The following is a 21,597-nucleotide window of genomic DNA, read 5'->3' on the forward strand; positions in this document are numbered from 1 at the left end:
TTTTTTGCAGTGATTGTGGGGCCGGCGCGCTCCCCGGCTCCTGCCGATCAGATTACCACGGCCGCACTGGCCGACAAACGCGCTCAGAAATCGCTCCCGCCGCTCGCGTGAAATTTCCTGCGAATTAAAGTGTTGCAAGGTTAAAGAGTCACCCGTGCGCCCCGCTGCCCCCCCGGCCCCTGCGACCGCCTGGGACCGAGACGCTGCCGGAAAATAAAGTGGCCGATGACCGAAATAATGCAATAGTACGTGTTTATTAATTTGTGTGTCTCAAACAAAGTGGGGTGGCGAAGGTGCTCCTTGTTTGTTGCTCGTGCTGCTGGACCCGTGCCGTGCAGGATGGTCCAGCCCTGGGACAGGGAAACTGAGGCATGGAGGCAGCGGCTGCCGCACCGGCGTCACGGCAGGTCGGCGCCAAGTCCCGGTCGTGGCTCTGGGATGAGACCGAGGGAGACAGCTCCGGGGAGCACCAGGGCAGTGGCTGGTTTGGGTCAGAGACCCAAGGTTGATGCTCGTCTCCCCAGTGCCCTTTGCAGCCGGGCGGTTTGAGTCACTGCCGCCACCCGTCCCCGCGCTTGGCCCTCACAGCACCCGGCTGCACCCCGGCCACCGGTCCGTGAGCCACTCAGCTGAGTGCCAACACCGCAGCCGGGCTGGGAGTGCGCTGCACGCCGAGTACGAGCTAAAGAGATTAGGGCGGTGGTGGGCGTTAGGGAAAGGCGAGATGGTGGCTGTCACCCGGCGGGGACCGACGGGCTGCTCTGAGCATCTCCCTCTGGCCTGGCAGCGTGGGGCTGGCAGGGTGGGCGCCCCAAGAAAGGGCTGTCCCTCACCCCTGCGATGGCTCTGCGGGACGGCGGGGAGGTGACGGCAGATGGGACGAGAGGCTGGCACGGTGCCGCTGCCCGTGCCGTGGGGCCGAGTGCTGATGGCCGCGGTGCTGGGGACTCCATAGCCTGGGGCTCTGCCCGCAGCGTGCCAGGGCCAGCCTTAACGAGTGTCGGGGCTTGGCAGTGCTAACGAGGTCAGCGCCGGGGGCTGTTTACCCTCTCGCCCTGCGGGAGACCCCCAAACAGGCGCCTTGATCTGGCTGTCCCAGCGGGCTGTGGCGTGGAGCCGGCGCGGGCGGTGGGGGGCCCGGCTGCCGCCAGCAGATAACCCCCAGCAGCTCCCGTCCCGTGCCCGTTATCAGCGCCCGCCCGCTTCGCCAGACGTGTTAATTAGGGCGCTCAGCGTGAGCAGCCGGAGCATGTATGAGCACGCGTGGCCTCGTGCACGGGCTGGCACGTGTCTGGTGTCCGACTGGGAGCGACGTGTCGGGCCCAACGGCTGCGGGAGCTCCTGCACGGCTCCGGGGACGTGAGCGGGGCACAGGCGTGGGCATGCGTGGGGCAGGGCGTGCACGGGTGCATCCATGTCAGGCTGGGCGTGTGCAGGACAGGGTGTGCACGGGTGCTGGGTCGGGAGTGCATGGGTGCACGCATGCTGGGGTGGGTGCGCACGGGTGCACGCATGCCGGACCGTGGCAGGCTGTGATCTGGAGAGCGCGGGTGGCCTCTCCTCCTGTCACCTCCCCGCCGGAGCCCGCTGCCCCTCTCACCTTTGCTGTCAGCCGCCACTGTAAACACCTTCTGCCGCCGCGGCTCTGCCCTCTCCTGAGCCATCTGGCCGCCTGCTTTTGCAGAGCTCCGCTCGCCCTCCCCTGGCCCCCTCCCTGCTCCCTCCCTCCCTCCCGGATCCTCCGTCCTCTCTGCCTGCTCCCCGCCAGGACCGGGGGGCTATGGGCCCCCAGCGAGCCCCCTGCCCCGGCATTGCCGTGCCCATCCGGCTGTGCCCCCGCGGCTCTCCATGAAGAGCGTGGCGAGCCGAGGCCGCAGGACTGGCGGCACTAACGCAATTATCGTTACACTTCCCAGCCGCCGTCTCTCTGACGATGAATTTCTGATCTGATTAAATTTGCCCGGACCCCGGCTGCACGTATGGCTGTCTGCCGCCATCCCTGGAGCCGGGCGGGCGCAGGCACTCCCCGGGGAGGGCAAGGGGCAGCCGCGGACGGAGACCCCCCCCAGTGCCGTCCCGCTGGAGAGGAGCGGAGCGAGCACCGCTTCACCTCTGCGCCGAGAGCTGGCAGCAAGAGATGTTGCATTCACGATTCCAGAGGCGAGCGGCTCCTTGCGTCTCGTTAGCTGGGAGTTGCTGCTGTGGCGATGCCCGGCGGTGCCGCTGGTGAAGCCGTGCCGGGGCGTGAGGGCAGTGGTCGGCCTCGCTCGTGGCCGCAGCCCTGCAGGCACGCATGGCGCTCCCAAAAGCATGCGGGAAGGGATGCGGGGCAGCGTGTCCCGGTCTGGCTGGGATGCTGAGTGGAGAAGATGGGGACGGTGCTGGGTCGCGGATCCGGCAGGGCCTGGGGGTGCCGCGGGCGAGTGGCCGGCAGGAGGGGGGCACAGAGGAGCATCAGGGCAGGGAGGTCAGGGTGGGGGTCCCGGGGTGGCTGGGCACGGTGCAGCGAGGGGCATTGGGGCCGTTCCCCCACATGCGGCCCCGCGGGATCTCTGTGCCTCGCCGGTCCCCGTCCCCATCCCCGTCCCCGTCCCCTGGGCTCGTGGCCGGCACAGCTCGGTGGCCGCAGAGTGGGGCCGGGAGCAGAGGGGAGTGGGCTGCAGGAGGGGGAGCGGGGACCTCTGCGCGCCCCGCTTTATTATCGAGTTTAACCTACAGTCTTCCTTACATGCCACAGTGTCCGTAACCAGTGCAGAGGCTGCTTTTATGTGCAAATGAGCCTTTTTTTTTTTAATCTTTGACAGAGAATGTGCTGTGTTTACATAACAGAGGGCCCTGGTACTCTGGAGAGGGCCACTGACAGTGCTGGCAGGAGATGTTAAGAAAGATCTAACATTTCTGATCTCTGGTTAGCCAGAGGCACTGCGAGGCAGGCGGGAGCAGCAGGGGAGGGTGGCTCTGGGGTGCTGGGGGGGGACAGCTCGGCTCCTGCTGCCCCGGGGTCTGGGGAGGGCGCGGGGGCCGGAGGGTGGGCTCCGGGCTCCAGGGACCCGGGGGCCATCACCTGTGGCAGCGCTGACGGACCAGCCTGGGCATGCTGCGGCGATGCGGCGGCACCGGAGGGTCGACGACCCGGGGGTCCCCGTGCTGGGGCGGAGGCCACAGAGCCCTCTCGGGGGTCCCCAGCCCCGCGGTCGTGGGGCAGAGGCCGCCCTTCCCTTGCGTTGAGGATGCTCCCTGAGGTTCCGGAGCATCCGCCAACCGTGGGCCGACCAAAAGCTGGCAGCGAAGCCAAAGGCTGGCGGCGAAACGCTGCCTTCAGCGGCAGCCCGGGGAGAGGGGCTCCCGGCGCGGTTGCCTCCAGCCCTCCCAAGCAGCCGTCCCCTCCGGGGCTCCGGGGCAGGGGTCGTGCGCCCCTTCGGCAGCATCTCGGCGGGACGGGTCTGGTTGGGGTAAACTGTCCCCGCATCCCTCCCGAGCCACTGCCACGCTCACCGGGCACCGGCAAAGGGAAAAACTCCTCCTGCCAGGTTAAGCGGAAGAATGACCAATATCCTAAGGCCTGCCAGGTTAAAATGCATTAATTCAGGATAGTCCGTTAATGGCAGTATTGATTAGTCTCAGTGCTGGGCTAACGAGCATCCATGTTAACGAGGGTTTGAGTGGTGTGAATTGCAGCAGCTGGGGCGCTTCCAGGGAGCTTTGGTTGGGGGGTGACGGTAGAGCACCCCAAAAAGGGGCTGCCGCCGCAAGGACTGGCTTCGCCTGGCTGGGGAGCGGGCTCGTCCCCCCAGGATAGGCTCTGGCACACGGAAAATGGAGTACTCATGTGCCAAAAATACATGCTTCTGATGGACACCTGCTTTTTTTTCTGGGAAAGCGAGTAACCTTGTAAGCCCAAGGAAAACCTGCCTGGTCCGCACCTGCATCACGGGAGCAGCGTGCAGGATCCGTCCAGCCGGCTCGTTCGTGCTGGACGTGGCCATCGCGGAGCAGCTCCCGTCTCATCAGCACTTGTGTTAAAAGCGCTGCCTTGTCTGGTCAGATTGGGTGCCAAACGTGTGTGCTGCTAAAAGCTCCGGCTTCCCTTGTAACGAGGCGGGAAGGGATCTGGGGAGGCAGAAAGCAAAATCCGTGGCAGGTTCCCGTTCCTTTGCACAGCGAAACGCAGCCTGGAGCGCGGCACGGGGCTGGAGAGGTGAAGCAGCCCTGGCTGTTCCCAGAAAAGTTTCTCATTTTTTAACTCCTTTGCTTTTTTCTTCTTTTTTCTCCTTGAAAATACTTGAAAGACCAAGTTTCTTCCCCCTCCACTTTTTCTAGCAGCTCCCCCTTGCTCCACGCCGCCGGCGCTGTTACGCCCCGCTCCCCGTGCAGTGCGGGAGGAGGGACGATGCCCAAGTTTGGCTTTTCCGCTTCTTTGTGCAACTTTGCAAAAAGTGGTGGTGGGGGAGAATAAACTTGGTCTTTCGAGTGTCAAGAGCAGTTTTGCTTTGGGGTGCCCATGAGTGCCCTTGGGGGTGGCCCTGCAGATGGGGTACCGGCCCCGCGGTGGGGTACCAGCCCCAGCCCCGTGCCGGCTGCCCACGAGCGCCGATGAGGATCGATTCATACATGAAAAGCCCATGAGAAGAGTTATTCCATCCAAGTCACTCTGTCGCTTGCCTGGTGCGCCCAGCGCCGGCCGGCGTGATTCGGCCTCCAAATTAATCTGTGGTTGAGGGCACATCTTGTAAGATAAGTGTGTCGTCTGGAGAGTATTTGAGAGGGGAGAGTGGCTGAGTGCTTCCGTGCTGACCGGCGATAGGACGTGCCTGGCATGCGCAGGCTCTGCCGTAGGACCGCTCGCCGCAGCGGGAGGGAGGCTGGGGCTGCGTCGGCTGCGTTTCCAGCACCGGTTCGGTGGGAAACCTTTCCGACGTGGCATGTGTCCAGGGAGCAGCTGCGGGACGTGGTGTCGGCACTTTGGCACCATGCGCCGCCGGTTCGGCAGGCTGGCGCTTGCATTTAAACAAATTTTGTTTTCTTCTCTGTTATAAAGCGTACCCTTAGCCCGGGGGAGTGGGGATTGCTGCTCTTTTTCTAGATCTGCAAACAGGCTGAAATAATAGCTCCGGGTGTACCCATTTATCTCTGTGTCTATCTCGTCGTGCATCCCATCTCATCCCACTCTGTCACCCGGTCCTGTAATATCTCAGCATCTCCCTAAAGCGAAAGATGACAATAAAGTGTAAATGGGGAGTGTTGGCTCTGGAGCATAATGATGGCAATTTAGATGCCAGCCATAATTTCCCCGCCGTTGCCCCAGGTAACAGAAGCCGTTGTCTCCTGTGGGAGCGCGGCCGAGCCGGGACGAGGTTACCTCCGCTCTCCCGCGTCTGATCACCGCCGTGGGATTTTCTGTCATTTACATTAAAAGAAAGGAAAGGGAAATATCGTTAAATGAAGGAGCGAGCCTCAGGAGGGCCGGGCTGAACCAGCCGGCGAGGCCGCTGCTCCCCGGTCTTGGCTGGACCAGCACCAGTCCTTGACCAGCAGCATCCCTGGTGCCAGCCTGCACCGGCTCGAGGGGTGCCGGGGCTGGGGAAGGTGCTCACCGGCTGGCGAGTGGCGGTTCTGCATGGGAATTTGCATACATTACCCACAATGCCCTGCCCTCCGCGGTCCGCCCGGGTGGCTGCATGTGCCGGCTCATCCGTAACCGCGTGGTGCCAATGCAGGCGAGCCAGTGGCCTCTGCGGCACGCCCATAAAGATGGAAAAAGGCATTTTTTAGAAGGAGCGAGTTTGGGGTTCGCAGCAGAGCTGGCCCTGCACCGCGGGCACGGTGCCCGCCGGGGAACCGCCTGTGCCACGAAACCGCCGCTCGGTGAAACCGCTGCTCGGTGCTGCAAACCGGCACCCGGCGCAGAGGCTCACAGCCCATAGTTGCCAAGTGTATAAGGATGAAAAAAGTAACTGAGACTTGGTTCCCGGGGTCCTTCCCCACCAGGTTGTGCATCCTTTGGATGCTGGGTGGGAAAACATACTCACGATGGATCCACTAACAGTTTGCCGATGCCGGAGCATGCTGTCCCTGCGGGCTGGGGGTGACTCAGGGAGGCTGATGCCGAAGCCAAGCCGGGGCACGCCGGGCCGGCCCCGGTGACTAAGGAGGCGAGGTGTGTTGGGAGCGGCTCGCGGGGCATGTCAGAGCAGGCAGGGTTGGGCAGCCCCTGCACACTGCCCTGTGCCGGCTGCTGCCGGGGAGAACGGGTGCCAGGGGGGCTCGGTGGGCTGCCGGGGGGCCCGTGGTGCTCACACCATGCTATGCGGGTCGCACATCCCACCGCCAGCACGGCAGCTCTTGGCACGGTTTGGTCTCTCCGGTTAAGGTGATGGGGACAGGCAGTGCTGCCTGTCCCTGTTGCAGTCCCTATCCCCGTCCCCATCCCTGTCCCCGTCCCCATCCCTGCCGCGTGGCTGCCAGCCACGGCTGCGCCGGGGCTGTCAAATGGCATTAAGCCGAAACTAACCCCCCGTCCGTGGGAGCCATCACCGTCATTCCAGATAACTGTAATCGAGCTGCTGAATATGTAGCTGGGCTCGGAGTTTTGTAGTTGAGATAAATATTGATATTAAAGCTGTCAGGGCTGGCGAGGTGACGCTGACACCCGCTCCGCCAGTATCTCGCCGCCTGACCAGTCAGCTCCCACCGGCCGCGGCTCTGCACGGCCCCGGCTCCCACCGGCGGCCCCGGGGGGGTCACCCTGTCCCCCTGCTCCCCAAGGAGGGGGGACTGTTTCCCGGAGCACTGGCCGGGTTGGTGGCTGGCTGCCGCCAGCTGAAGCAAAGGGACGACCCCCGGCTCTCAGCCTCCGGGATGGCACCCGCGGTCCCCAACCGAAACGGTCCCCACGTCCCTCTTTTCACCGACCTGGGGGGTTCAGGGAGCTCCCGCACACCCCGCGGCGGCGATCAGGAGGACCAAGACCCCCCGCCCTGCCTGTGGTTTGGCCACCACCGGCATTTCCAGGTGACGTGGTTGCAGCCGGGACCGGCGCAGTCCCGGGGCTCCCCAGCTGGAAAGCTCCTGGAGAGCTGGTGATTTGTTGCTTAGGGGAAAAAAGGGTCCCTGGGTGGGGGGGCAGCGGGAGATGGGTGCTGCAGCCCATGGGGTGGCACCCGCAGCCCGGCTGGCCCGGCAGAGCCGCGGCCGGCAGGCTTGGGGCTCAAACATTTGGGAAATTCAAAAGTAAATACAATCCCACTGCCACCATCCCTGCGTTTCGGTTTGTTCCTGCCGGATTTTGCTTGACGCCGCCTCTCCCGCTCTGCCAGGCTGGCTGCTGAGCCGTCGGTGAGGTGGGGACGGGCGGTGAGGGCTGGGCGTGGGCTCTCCATCCCCGGGGAAAAGAAAAGGGGAAAAACGTAACGGGCATCCCTAAACCACCCACCGTCCCCCCATCGCCACCCGGCCGGGTCGTGGGGAGCCCTTGTGCCGGGAGTCCTCGCGCCCACTGCCCCGCCCCAGTGCCCGTCCCTCCTCCCGCCCCGCCGCGCTCCCGCTCGCTCCTTTATTTTTTTAATTAGCTGATTCGCTATCTGGTGCCGAAGTGTGTTTCCAACCACCGCACTCAGGAAACCTCATTAACACAGATCAAAAGGAGCTTTTAATGATTTATAAAGGTGCAGCAGTTTGGAGAAATTAAATAATTTAGGTGGTGTGTGTACGGCGGGTCCCTCAGGACCACATTACAGGCGTACCGTGAGCTGCAGCCCGAGACGCGCTTCCCCGCTCTGCCCTGCCGCCGCGGCGCTGGGGACGCTGCCGGAGCGCGCACGGCGCTGCACGGCCCCGCCGGGACCAGGGCTGATCACCGCCTCCGTTCTGCGGGGCTGGGAGAGACGAGGCTGAGGACGGGGCGGCTCCTGCCGTAACACCGAGCATCGCCTCGTTCCTTCAAGCACCGGGGCTCGGCCGGATTGGGATGCTGGGATCCTCCGGCACAGCCTGGAGGAGGTTTGGGAGGCGGTGGGTGCTGGTGCCACCGCCGGGGTGGCCGCGCTCGCTCTCCGGCCATGCAAAACATTTTACCAACACGGTTAAAATAAACCTTGGCACTGGTGGGGCGGTGGGACGGGGCGGGGGGATGCCCGACCCCGCTGGACCGACGCCGGATGGACCCAGGTGGCCGGGCGCATCCGGCTTCGGCTCCATCCCCTCCCAGACCCTGCAAGTGGCTTTTGCCTTGAGCACCGCGACCGCTCTTGAGCGGTGAAAATGAATCTGCCTCCAGAACACTGTGACCAGCACGTGGCCAAAATCCCCTGACGGCCCCGTCCGGATCCCGCCGCTCGTGCCCGGCGCTGCCTTCAGCATCCCGCGGGACGGCGCTCGGCTCTGCGGCACGGCGGTGCCGGCTGTCCAAGGAGAAAGAGAAACAGATGGGAAAACCAGCTTAAATGTTCCCGGCGTGAAGTCCATTGCCGGCTACGGACATGCCAGGAACCAGCCGAGCAGCAGGATTAATGGAGAAAAGAGCCGGAACGCTGCTGAAACGAGTCGGGGGGGCACCTCCTCCTGGGGGGGCCGTTCCCCGCCGCTCCCCCAGCGCCGAGGAGCCGCTTTGTGGCTATTTCCCGGGGGGGGACCACGATGGAGGCTGGCGGGGGGCTGGCGTTGGCCGCTCCGCGGCTGAATTTTCATCAGGTTGTGTTTAAAAGACAGCGAGAGGGCGGCGGGCGAGGTTGGGGGCTGGTTTCAGGGGGGGCGGGGGCCGCTGTGTTTTATTTTGCTCTGTAATAGGCTTATTACTCCTGATCACGCTGTGACTATTTGAATGAAGGAGATTTCAGGAGATGAAAGCGTAAGGGAGATTTTAAGTATCTCAGTGCCCGGCCCTGCGAGGACGGGTGCCCTTGGAGCTGGGGGACCCCGCACCCGGCACCCCGGCACCAGCAGCACCCTGCCCCAGACCCCTCCTCGCCTCGCTGCCCCCGCCGCCGCGAGCCCCTTCCAGCCCCCCGCTCCTCCAGTGGTTACAAGCCTCCTAATTTCCAGCCTCAATTTATTCATGGCCAGTTTATACCCATTTGTTTATGTGCCAGCACTGTTCTTCAGCTTAAATAGCTCTTTTCCATCCATAATATCTCCCCCCCCCCCGTATTTCAGCGAGCGCAATCATATCTCTTTTCAAGCTGTTCAGGAAAGAAAAATCTGAATTATTTAACCCTTGGGACACTGGCTGGTCTTGCAGGGTGTAGCAAGACCGAGAAACAAATGCGCTTTGTTCTTGCACCAGGTCGCTGCCCTTGTTTGGGAGTTTTGGGGGGAGCCACTGCTACCCAGGGGGGAAACTGAGGCACCGGCCGCGGTGGCGGGGGCCGGGACCAGGGTTGGGGTGTCGCGACAGCCAGCCCCGGGGCCGGGAGAGCCGCAGGGGTCTGGGCACGGGCAGGGTTTGCTCTCCCGGTTGGCTCTGCCCCGCGGGGGCCGGGGTCTCGGGCTGAGGAAGCCTCCGGCGCGCGGGTTTGCAGGATGGGCTCTCGGAAGGGTTCTTCCCCTCCATGGTGGATATCCAAGAGGTGAAAACTTTGGAAGCCCACGGAGATGCCGCCCTGCCTGGCGCGGGGCCGTGGGCAGGGTTCGGGTGCTGCCGCGGTGCAGGAGGAAGGGAGGGCGGCGGAGCCGCTTCACCAGCTCCAATATTTTATTCCAGGCAATTTCACTCCAATGGATTCCCGCTCTTGTCATGCGAAGGGGCAGGCGCGTGACAGCACTGGGAAAGTTATCAATTAAACGCAAACCAAGACGGAGCCAGGGGAGAGCAGGGCGGCTGCCAGCAGCACGGGGCTCGGTGGGTGACGGGTCCCGGCACCGGCACCGCAGGGTGCTGTGGGGTGGCAGCACGGCACAGCCACCCCTGGCTCTGCGGTGCTGCCGTCCGGTGGGAGCCGTGGCTCTCCTGGGGAGGGTGTGCTGGCGAGGCCCTGGGTTGTCCCCGGGGGGTTTCCTCCACGCCAGAGCCCCCGCGCATGGGGGGCAGCGAAGGGGCGACGGGGCGAGCGAGCCCGCCGAGCAGCCTGCCTGTCCCCTGCCCTGCCGGCAGAGCTGGCCCGGCTGTCAGGCAGCGCTAACGGTAACGAATGCCCCTAATGAAGCACCCAATTAGCCAGGATCCCAGCCTTAATAGTAGCTGACAGAGCTGAAAGCTGCGAGTAGTCAATTGTCAAGTGTAACATCCCGCCGGGGTGAGGCGGGGAGGCTGCTCCATCCGTCTCTGTCAGGGAAAAACAAAGCTCCCGCGTTAACCCCTTTGGCGGTGAGCGAGCTCTGTGCCCGCTGGCGGGGCTCCGGCGGCCGTGGTGGACCGTGGCGTCGGCCCCAGTGATGGCATCGGCGCCGGTCCATGGCATCGGCCCCGCTGATGGCATCAACCCCATCCCATGGCATCAGCCCTGGTGATGGCATCGGCCCCGGTGATGGCATCAACCCCATCCCATGGCATCAGCCCTGGTGATGGCATCGGCCCTGGTGATGGCATTAGCCCCATCCCATGGCGTCGGCCCCGGTGATGGCATCAGCCCAAGTGATGGCATCAACCCCATCCCGTGGCATCGGCCCCGTCCCATGGTGTGCATCACCCTGGCCATGGCATCGGCCCGGCGTCTGTCCTAGAGGGGTGGGGGCTGTCCTGCGCCCAATAGTGGGGTGACCCCCAGACACCCCTCCAGCCCCGTGCAGCCCAGCACCCTCCTCTTTTATTTTTCCACGCGCCGCAGGGCATGAAGACGAGGCAGCAGAAGCTGCTGCCAGCCCTGTGCCCGGGGGGCTGCCACCCCCCCGGGCAACCCCCCCGCCCCTGCTGAGCTCTCCAGCGTCGGGGCGGGGGCTGGCCGGGGCGCAGGGGGAGCCCCCCAGCCTCTCCTGGCAAAGCCGTCCCATGGCGAGGTGCCACGAGGTGCCGGCTGTGTGCAGCTTGCGGAGGCGCAGCGCCGAGGATGCCGCTGTTGGTCCCCGATGGGCCGCGGTGAGCCCCGGCGTGCAGCCCTGCCACCGGCACGTCCTCCGGAGCACGCCCATGGTTTCTGTTTTCCCAAGTGTTTAAGCACAAGCTGCTGAGAGGACAGTAATTACCCCATAGCTGCTGGATGGAGAATCACCCGGCTGCCACCGCAGCCCCGGCACCGCGCCGGAGGTACCTGCCCCAGCTCCATGGCCGGGGGAACGTGGGGTCCCTGCTGCCGAGAGGGGCCGGGGCTGCGCGTTTCCAGTTGGAGTATCAGAAACCTGGATTTGCTCAAAGCTGAGCTTTTCACTTGGCTTGAAAACATTGTGATTTGGCATCTGTTGGTGTGCCAACGCGGGGTCCCTCCTCTCGCTTACTGCACTTCCCGGTGGACCCAGGGGTTTGCCCTGTCCTTGCCCCGAGCCGGCGTCCCCGTGCCTCAGGGACTCGGGGCTCAGTGGAAGTGGGGACAGGGCTCCTTGTCCCGCTTGCCCCAGGCTGGCACCCGTAGGGAGGGGGAATCCCCGAGACCGGGACGCAGGTCCATGGGCGCGGGGACTGCAAGGGTGTGCCGGCCCAAGCGGTGCATGCCCTGCGTGGAGCACGGCGTGCCAGGCTGGAGCACGGTGTGCCGGGCGCAGGGCTCTGCCCGGGCTCCTGCTGCCGCTCCCCGCAGCCTCCCAGCTGCGGTTTGCAAAGCTGCAGCTCCTGCAAGCCTGCCGCCGCTCACCGGGAGCGCGCCGAAACCAGGGAGCAGGAGAGGGGCACTGGCGCCCGGCTCGGCCCCGGCCGCTCGCCCTTTTCTGCCCCGCAGAAGGGCGTATTTTATTTTTCCTATTTTGAAGCAGACGAATTAGCGATGTGCCTCGTTTAGACAGTTCAAATCCCACTCATTTTAATTAGCGCGGCCTGGCAGCCCTGCTGCGGGTATTACACGGGGCGACGGCGCGCTTTCCAGGTGGCGGGTTTTTAAAATGCTGTTGACATTTTGTGAACTGAATGACTTAAACGATAACAAATTAACAGACGGCTCCGTGCGTGCGCGCGGGGCTGGCTCGGCGTGAGCCTCCGCCACGCGCCTCTATGAGCAAATTCGGTTATCTGAGCGTATCCGAGCGCCGGCGCCAGCGCATCTCCCCACGCACTCGGCTGCTCCGCGCTGAGGTGCGCCCCGTGCCTCCGGCGGGTGCTCGGGTCTCTGCATGGACGCTGCTGCTTGGGGGCGGCTTTCGGGGTGGTGTGTGCTGGATCCATCCCTGCTGCTCCGGTGCTGGGGTCCCGGCGGCACCGCGGTGCCGGCTGCTCCGCCGGAGCTGGCTGCAAGCAGTAACTGCCGGAGGGACGGGGGCTCGGTCCTGCTAACCCCCAGATTGGGGCTGTCGGTGTGGTTATCAGCCCAATGGTGGCAGAGAAATTCAAAGCCAAAGCCAGCCGGGACGAGGCGGTGGCAGCTCCGGTCCCACACCGAGCGGAGGTCGGTAGTGGCTCTGGATGGCCGGCGCCAGGGATGGGACAAGGACAGAGCAGCTCCCCAAGCCACCATCCCTGCACCGGGCATTCTGCCCAGCCGTGGGGTGCCCCGTGCCCGGCACAGTGGCCCAGACCCCCATCCCCACATCCCCCTCCTGAGAGCATCCCCAGAGTGCCTCTGAATCAGCCCCTTCCCTCCTCGGTGGAACCGCCTGTGCTCGGCTTTGCCCGGTGTGCCGGGGCAGCGGCTCCCGGTGCCGCGGCACAGCCACCCTCCTGCCGAGCGGCTGCTTTGGGCCCCTGGGTCGCGCGTGTCGCGGCGTTCGGCAGAGCTGCTGGGAGGGAATATTTGATCAGGCAAAAATGTAATATTTATAGGAGGGGGTGAATCAGCGGGGGGAAACGGAGACATAAATGAAGATTTGCCAGCAACGAAAAGCCAGGACAGAGCTGAGACAAAGTCACCTGGCGCCTGGGGACGCGCAGCCCCGGGGGTGGCAGCGCCCCGGTCCCATCCTGCTCCCCAAACGTGGGTCCGGGGAGCCCCAGGGCCCCGCCGGCGCACGAGGGGACGCAGGAGGATCCGGGCTGCGGCATGGGTGTGCCGCGATGGCAGACAGGGACGTCCACTGCCCATCGCATCCCACCGGGGTCTGTCTGTGCCGCGGGGGCTGCGGCCGCGGTGCGATGAGAGGGACGCCCGGTCCAGCCCTGTCCTGGACTCCGGCGCAGCGTCCCCCGGGGCCAGTTAATGCCTCGTGCCATCCCGGACCCTGACTGATCCATTCGGAGCCACCTGGGCACCATCTGCCGCTTGCGGCCCCGGTGAGGGGCCGATGGGGACGGGAATGGGATGGGGACGGGGATGGGGACGGGGACAGGGCACTGCCCCTGCAGCCCGGCGTGGCAGGTGCCACCGTCCCTCGGCCAGCCCTGCTGGGGGGCAACCGGCCAGGGGGGCTGCGAGGCTGGAGCCCCCCACCCCTCATCCGTCCCCCCAAAACCTGTCCTTGGCTTTAAACCCCACTTTGTGCCTTGTCACCCCGCAAGCGCTGGGCTGGGCGGGACGGTGGGCTCGCGGGTGGTGGGGACGGGGACACCAAGGGGCATCGGGCGGGGGTGCCGGCTGGGCAGGGGGGTCTCCTCCACGCTCAGTGGGGCCGGGGCAGCCCAGGACCTGCCGCAGGCTGGGGGTACCGTGCTGGGGGTCCCTGCGGCTCCCCAGCACCCGCCGCCCCCCCAGCGGAGGGTGACCCGCCCCCGCCAGCGCCCGCCAGCGCCCGTCTCCGTCTGTGCCATTTATCACAGCTAATCAGCTTTAATTCAGCAATTTGTCAGTCTGGAGGAGGCCCTTGGAGTTAGTTGATTCTTCTAAAAAAAAAAATATAATTATTATTATTATTATTCCCCTGATAAGCATGGGCCCTCCCGTTACAATCGCCTTTGCTTGGGCTTTAATAACGATCATTAAAATAAATAATTTTTTAAAATAAAAGGCAGAGAGAAGAAGGGGGGTTTTAAATTTTTTTTTATTGTTTTGTATGCGTTTGAAAATTGTTTCCCAGTAAATCCCGGCCCTTTGTATTAATTTTACATTTTAAAATGTTACCTTGCCAGGGGCAGGGTTGGCACAGCCGACTCAGGAAAGGAGAGAGAAGGAGAGAGAGAAAAACCCTTCTCCTTAATTAGCGTATTTCCCTGTGTGATCAGAGTGCTTATGAAGCAGGTAATGAGCTGGATGGGGGCTGGACGAGGCCGCTCGGCTGCTCCGGCGAGGCTGCAGCACCAGCTCCCCCGCCTCCTGTCTTCGGTCCCCGCTTCCCTTTTTGGGGTGCTGGGCACCTTTTGGGTCACCCTCTGCCACCACTGGCACTTCGCTGCCGTGCCCGCCTTGCCCGTCGGCGCTCGGCCGCCCTGGGGATGCAGGGATGCATGCTTGGGGCATCCCCTGTGATGAGTTTGAGCCAGTCTCAGCCCTGCTCGCAGCTGCTGGAGACTCAGGTGGGCACAGGGTGTGTTGGGGAGCCCCGAGATGCTGCTTTGGGGTGGCTGGGGGGACCGTGACCACCGTCCCCATCCCACCCAGAGCCACACTGACTCCTCCAGGTGCTGACCACCCTGGGGCTGAGCTGCGGTGGTGCGTGCGGAGCTGGTCCTCGGGGTCTGGGAGCGCTGGCCCTGGAGCCGTGGGGCGTCCCCTGCCCCTGGTTGTGCCGAGGCGGGGGGGCTTTCTGCTGGCGGGAGAGCCGCGCCGCAGGAGCCCCAAATTAATTAGCAAAGAAAACGCGCTCGACATGGAAGCGGGGGAAAAGCCAAGCTGCCAGGTTGGCTCCTGGGGGAGCCGGAGAGTTTGGCCGGCGAGCTTCATCGGCTGCGGTGCCGGTAGCGCCGGGGGGTTGCAGCATCCCCTTACAGGGTGCAGTTTGGGGATGGGAGGTCACAGGGGTTGCCCTGAGGAGCCGGGGCAGGCGGCTGCCGGGCGGGAGCTGCCGGTGTGCACCGCGGCATGCACCGCGGCGTTCTCCAGCACCGCTAATCCCTTAATCTCTCAGATAATCAGCGCCAGAAACGCAAATTACACTGGGATTGCAGCGCACAGCTGCGGCGATGCCAACGCTGCGACGGTGTCGCCGTGAATAATGATTTTTTTGTGCTTTACTGCCAAGTGGTGCCGGTTTATCGGGCGTAAAACAAAGAGGTTTATTTCGTAGGTTAATGGGGGTGCAGGGGTGGGCAGGGGGCTGGGGTGCCGGGGGGGGGTGATGGGGAGAGGAGAGCGGCTCAAGGCTGGGCTGGGCTGGATCGGGCCCTGCGTCATGGGCAAACCAAGGTTTCGGTGTGCCCGGGGGCGTCGGCATCCCCACGGCGGGATCCGGTGAAACGCGGTCCCGCTGACGCCGGCTTCTCCCGCAGGTTTTACCGCGGGGACTACACGGTGGAGGTGAGCATCAACGACTACCTGGACATCTACTGCCCGCACTACGAGGAGCCGCTGCCCGAGCGGATGGAGCGCTACATCCTCTACATGGTCAACTACGAGGGGCACGCGTCCTGCGACCACCGGCAAAGGGGCTTCAAGCGCTGGGAGTGCAACCGGCCCGACTCCCCCAACGGGCCCCTCAAGTTCTCGGAGAAGTTCCAGCTCTTCACCCCCTTCTCGCTGGGCTTCGAGTTCAGACCCGGCCACGAGTACTACTACATCTGTGAGTGGGGGCTGCCGTGGGGACGGTGGGGAGGGGGTGCGCGGGGCTCTGGCGAGCGCGTGCCGGGGACGTTCCCTGCGTCGCCCCGCGGTGCAGACCGGAGCCGGACGCGGAACCGCAGCTCGGTTTGCGTTGGTGACCCAAAATGCTACAAAGCCCCCAAACCCAGCCGTGCCCTTGTGCCTGCAGCGCTGGCGTGTCCGGCTCAAGGCAGAGATCCTGGCCGGCACACGCTTGGTGCCAAAAGCCTTCGCCGGGGCTGAGTCACAGCCATGGGCGTGAGGTGGCCACGAGAGTGACCAGGGCTTTCCAGGGACCACAGGATGATGGGGACACTGGTCTCATCCCCGTGGGACCACCACTGGGCACCAGTAAAGGTGCTGCACTGGCGCGGTGGTGCAGCCCTGCCAGCCCCAGGCAGTGGCTCCGCGCGCTCCCGTGCTGTCCTGCACGCTCCCGTGTATTCCCACATGCTCCCGCACGCTCCTGTGTATTCCCACACACTCCTGTGTATTCCCGTGCTCTCCCACATGCTCCCGTGTATTCCCTCACACTCCCGTGTATTCCCACAGGCCTGCACACGCTCCTATGTATTCCCACATGCTCCTGTGTATTCCCACACACTCCTGTGTATTCCCGTGCTCTCCCACATGCTCCCGTGTATTCCCTCACACTCCCGTGTATTCCCACAGGCCTGCACACACTCCTATGTATTCCCACATGCTCCTGCACCCTCCCACATATTCCCGCACGCTGCTGTGTATTCCTGTGCTCTCCCACATGCTCCTGTGTATTCCCACATGCTCCCGCATGCTCCCGCGTATTCCCACACACTCCTGTGTATTCCCGTGGTCTCCCGCACGCTCCCATGTATTCCTGCACGCTCCTGCACGCTCCCACATATTCCCTCGTACTCCCGTGTATTCCCACACGCTCGTGCCCTCTCCCATGTATTCCCAGACACTCCTGTGTATTCCCATGCTCTCCCACATGCTCCTGTGTATTCTCACACACTCACGCATGCTCCCATGTATTCCCACACGCTCCCGTGTATTCCCACGCACTCCTGTGTATTCCTGTGCTCTCCCGCACGCTCCTGTGTATTCCCGCAGGCTCGCTCATGCTCCCATGTATTCCCGCAGACTCCTGTGTATTCCCACACACTCACGCATGCTCCTGTGTATTCCCACATGCTCCCGCACGCTCCTGTGTATTCCTGCACACTCCTATGTATTCCCGTGCTCTCCCACACGCTCCCGTGTATTCCCACACGCGCACGCTCCCATGTATTCCCGCACACTCCTGTGTGTTCCTGTGCTCTCCCACACGCTCCCGCGTGTTCCCGCAGGCTCCCGCGTGCTCCCGGGCTCTCCCGGGGCTGTGCTCCCCTTTCCCGCCCCCCAGACGAAGCCCGAGCCGGCCGACCCGCTCGGGGGGAACTTTGCTGCGGGCGCCCGGGCGCTGCTGCGGGACCGGGGCGCTGCGGTGGGGCGGATGCGGCCCCTCCTCGAATTGCCGCCCCCGGAGCCGTGGAAAAATAAGGTACTGGGGCTCAGCTCAGGCGCTGGGAGTCTGGCAATCAATAAAGGGTAAAAAAAATAAAAAAGACATGAGCAAGCACGACCCCCCAGCGCCCGGCGGTGTCACGGGGAGACAGGGAGGGCTCTCTCCTCGCGCAGGAGCCAGCCGGCACGCTTCTCTCCCGTATTATTTCTCCCCCTTTTTCCTAAAGCATCTGTTTTCAGCCCACTTAATTTGTTCCTTTTATCTATATTAAATTACCATTTTTTCCCCCTTCTCCCTCTTCCCCTGTAAAATGTCACTCGCGAAATAACTGCATCTACAACTCTCTCTTCCCCCCCCCATTTTATTTTATTTTTTTTTTATTTTTAATGTCGTTAGGGAGAGATTACACAGAAGTAAATGGTGAAGCTGATCATTGCTAAACCGGTTAGAATTCATGTCATGCGGAACATTAGAAATTATGCCTCTTTGAGGAACCGTATTTAGCAGACATGAAAGAAAAGAAATTACCTCCTCCTCGAGCTCGCAAATTGGAATGCCATTAACCTCGCAGGCACGGGGACGCGCTCGTGCTCCCCGTGCCGGGTCAAGGGCACGGGCTGGCCCTGGGGATGGAGCTGGCGACGGAGCTGCTGCGGGATGCCCGCTGTGCGGCTCAGCTCGGCACGGCACGGCGTGGCTCGGCACGGCACGGTGTGGCTCGGCACAGCACGGTGTGGCGTGGCACAGCACGTCATGGCGGGCGCTGGGCACAGCTGGCGTGACCTTCGCCTTCCCCGCCTGGCGGGTTGCGCCGGGGAGGAAAAGAAAAGGGAAGGGGGGAAAAAAAGCCCACGGAGGCTCTGCAGCGTCCCGGCACCTCCCCGAAATGGCCGTGCCGAGGGGCGCCGGCGCTGCGCCCACTGCCAAGGGAGCGCTGGCGGCGCGGGCGAGATGCTGATGCGGGCGCAGGGACTGGGTGCGACCGTCGAGGGGTCCGGGGGTGCACGGTGCCCATGGCGGGTGGGTGCTGGGGTGCGCGTGGTGGACGCGCGGCTCTGGGGCGCGGGGGGGGCAGGTGGGGTTGGGGACCCCAACCCAGCCGGCGGACCCTCTGCGGCTGCCCCGCGGTTTTATTTGCTAAAAATAAATCAAACAGGTCCTGTGGAGCAGCGGGGGGTGGTCCCCGTGCCACCAACCGTACCGGGGACCCCGCCGTGTCCCTCCCTAAGCGCCGGAGGGGAGGGACGGTGGTGGCCCGGTGCTGCCGCAGGGGACCGCGTGTGCCCGGGCAGGGCTGGCCCCTTGCTGCCGCCTCTCCTGCGAGCAGCATCCCAATTCCTCCTCCTTCCAGCTGAAATTAAACTTTATCGCGAATAATGCTCTCTCCCCTTCCTTAATCCAAAAAAAAAGACAAGAAAATTAAATTCCTCCAAAAACATATATATAAAAATCACATTTTCTCATATTGAGAGGGGACTTTCACCAAGATAATTATTGCAATTACTCCCTTTCTCTCTCCCAACGAGTATTATTTTTATTCCGTGCCTTTATCCTCCTTTTGCCTGTTCAGGGAGAGCCGCGCAGCCCTGCCAGCGCTCTCGCAGCCCTCCGCAACGCAGGCGACGGACAAGGGCGACGCGAGCCATCGTCCCCTGTCCCCAGAGGGAAGCTCCAGCTGTGCTGGGACCATCAGGGACCCTTCACTGGGCTCACCTGGGGCAGGGGCCGCCCCAGCCCACCCTCCCACTATAAAGTGGGGCAGAGGGGCGGGTGAGGGCTCTGCTGTGCTGGGGGTGCTGTGGGGCAGCTCAGGCGCTGGGTCCCTGCAGGATGTGCCCCCCGGAGCGGGTGGGTGCTGGGACCCCCGTTTCCCTCTGCCGGAGGCGATGCCCGGGGGGAGCCCCCGTGGTGGAGCACCTCACGATCTGCGTTTCAAGCTGCTTCAGCCGATTCTTTGAGGTGACCCCGGGAGGGGACGCGGACCCGGCTGCTCCGGGCGGGATGTTCCCCCCCGCCACGTCCACGGCAGCCGGAGCAGCCCTGGCGTGGGCTTGGCAGGCAGGGTTTGCCGCTGGCGCGGTGCCGGGGCAGGGCAGCCCCCATGGCGGCTTTTAAGGTTTGGTGACACCGTGGGGGGGCTGTACCCCTCCCGGCTCAGACCCCCCATCACCGGTCCTGTGCGGCGGGGCTGGATGCGGCCACCCATCTCCCTGCCCTGCCCCGGGCATCCCGGCAGTGCCGCAGGGGGTCCCGGCGTGCGCGGACCCTCGAGGGGTCCCTGAGGTGGGTCCCTGCCCCGATCCGGGCTCTGCTGCGTCCCCGCGGGGGGGCCGAGCCGCTGCCCCCCCTAACCCAGCCCTTCTCTCCCCTTTGCTTCCCTGCAGCCGCGTCCCCCCCGAACATGGTGGACAGACCCTGCCTGAAGCTGAAGGTTTACGTTCGGCCAACAAGTGAGTGAGCGGTGGGGGGCTCTGCGTCCCCGGGGGGAGCGGTCCTGCCCCACGGGGCGAGGGGGTGCTCTCGGTGGCCGGCGGTCCCGGGCGAGTGGGGACCGGGGACGGGGTGCCCTGGGTAGCACCCCGGTGGGGTTGGGCACGGTGCCCGCAGCCCCACCAGAGCCATCCCGGCGGTGTCTGGACCGCGCGGGCCCGTCGCCGGCGTGGTGGGCATTTGGCGCTGGGTTTCAGCTGGGGGGAAAAAATAATAACAATCTCTGCACAGTGGCTACTTTTCAGAATCAAATAACTCAGCCATTTAAAAAAACAAATTAATAATTTTCTTCTCCTGTTAACGTGTAATTAGCAAATGGCAGCAGCTCTCCCTGGGGAAGGGCTGAGTGCCTGCGAAATGTCACCATTTAAAAGGATGTCTTTCTTTTTTTTTATTTGCATGGCTTTAAAATAAAACCCAATATAATGAAACCATCTGTAAAAAATCATTCTGTTTTGTTCAGGACTAGGGCATGTTAGAGGGGGGGAAAAATCTCCCACGACATTATTTTTCAGTATTTTAATAATATCAGGATTTTATTACGTCGATGCCTTGCGGAGAGGAAGGGCTGCCTTTGTACTGCTCGGGGCGAGGGGCTTTGGCCGTGGGGGCTCCCCGAGAGCCGCCCCAGGCTGGGCACCCCTCGATTGGGTCTGGCCCCAGGACGAGTCCTTGAAACCTTCTCAATTGCAAGCGCCCAGCACGGGGGTCCCCGGTCTCGGGTGACCCCACACAGGGACCCTCCAGGACAGGGCGGGGACGAGGGGACCGGGTGCGTGGGGGGACAGGACCAGGCTCTGCTTTTCCTGGCTCCGGGTCCGTAAAAATCCTTAATCCAGTAACAAACATGAGCGAGCCAAGCCTGGGGAGCGTGTTAACGCTTTAGCCGTAGTTTAACGTGTTCCCCTGCACCCTCTGAGCTGCCGCCAGTCGGGGTTTGGCTGCGGGACCACCGGGTGTTGGCGAGTGGGTGCCCCTGTCCCACGCGGGTGCCACATCCGAGCCGCCCCGGCCGCCACAGCTAATCCCCCTCCGCAACGGCACCCGCCTCTGGCACACGGGGCTGTCAGGGGGGTTAGGAGGGGATGGGATGAAACGCTGCCTAATCCCATTTGGAGGGGGAACTGGAGCGCCCTGTGCCCTCGCCCACCCTCCAGCCTTGGAGGGCACCCACCGTGTCCCCATGCTGCCCATCCCCCTGGCACGGGGCTGCCGGAGCTGTGCGTTGGTGTCCCTGCTTCAGGTCCGGGGAAGCCGGGAAACCCCGAGCCCTTTATTTTTTTTAAACCCCATTAATCCTGAGACGGTGCTGGGGTTTGGGGGGGGTTGGTACCCGGCTCCTCGCTGCGGGGGATGCTGCTGCATCAGCAGCATCAGGACCCCAACCCCCGGGGTGCCGAGCATCACCCCACTTCTGCCAGGCCAGGGTCCGCCCTGGAACGCAGCCGTCCCGCATGGCTCTGCTGCCGGCTCACACCTCCCTCTCTTCCTCCCCTTCCGCAGACGATTCCCTCTACGAGTCCCCGGAGCCCATTTTCACCAGCAACAACTCCTGCTGCAGCCTCAGGGTCCCGCACGCCGTGCTCGTGGTGGTGCCGGTCGTCTGGACGTTCCTGGCCTCGTAGCGCCAACGCCAACGTGCCGGGGAGCGGCTCTGTGGGGAAGGAGCAGCCTGGGGACGGATCCTGGCCACCCCGAGTCGCCTTCAAGCCGTGGCTCCTGCGGCAGCGGGATGGTGCCCGGGGAGGTCGCCGGCGTAAAGGGTTGGTGCTGCCGGCGAGAAGCTCGCCCGAATCCCGTCGCCGTGTGAAGTCCCCATCCTCGCACCGCCACCCGTGCCGGGGCATCGCGCTGGGAACGGGGAAGGGCTGCCCCGCAGGACGGATCCTGGCTGCGCACGCCGAAAGCTCCCATCCCCGCGCTGCAGCTCACTGGGCTCCG

At 63.8% G+C, this 21,597-nt stretch overlaps 1 protein-coding gene across 1 annotated transcript in view; it reads left to right on the plus strand.

Moving 5' to 3' along the window:
* EFNA2 (ephrin A2) overlaps positions 1–21,281 on the plus strand; it is a 48,480-nt gene extending 27,199 nt beyond the window's left edge. The window contains exons 2-4 of the mRNA XM_059831902.1: positions 15,371–15,660; positions 19,551–19,616; positions 21,160–21,281. Of these exons, the coding sequence (XP_059687885.1) occupies positions 15,371–15,660; positions 19,551–19,616; positions 21,160–21,281 (478 nt within the window). The remainder of the gene's footprint in view (positions 1–15,370; positions 15,661–19,550; positions 19,617–21,159) is intronic.
* Positions 21,282–21,597: the final 316 nt, after the last annotated feature.

Source organism: Gavia stellata, chromosome 32 (assembly GCF_030936135.1).
Source record: "Gavia stellata isolate bGavSte3 chromosome 32, bGavSte3.hap2, whole genome shotgun sequence".
In the NCBI taxonomy this organism is placed as follows: domain Eukaryota; kingdom Metazoa; phylum Chordata; class Aves; order Gaviiformes; family Gaviidae; genus Gavia; species Gavia stellata.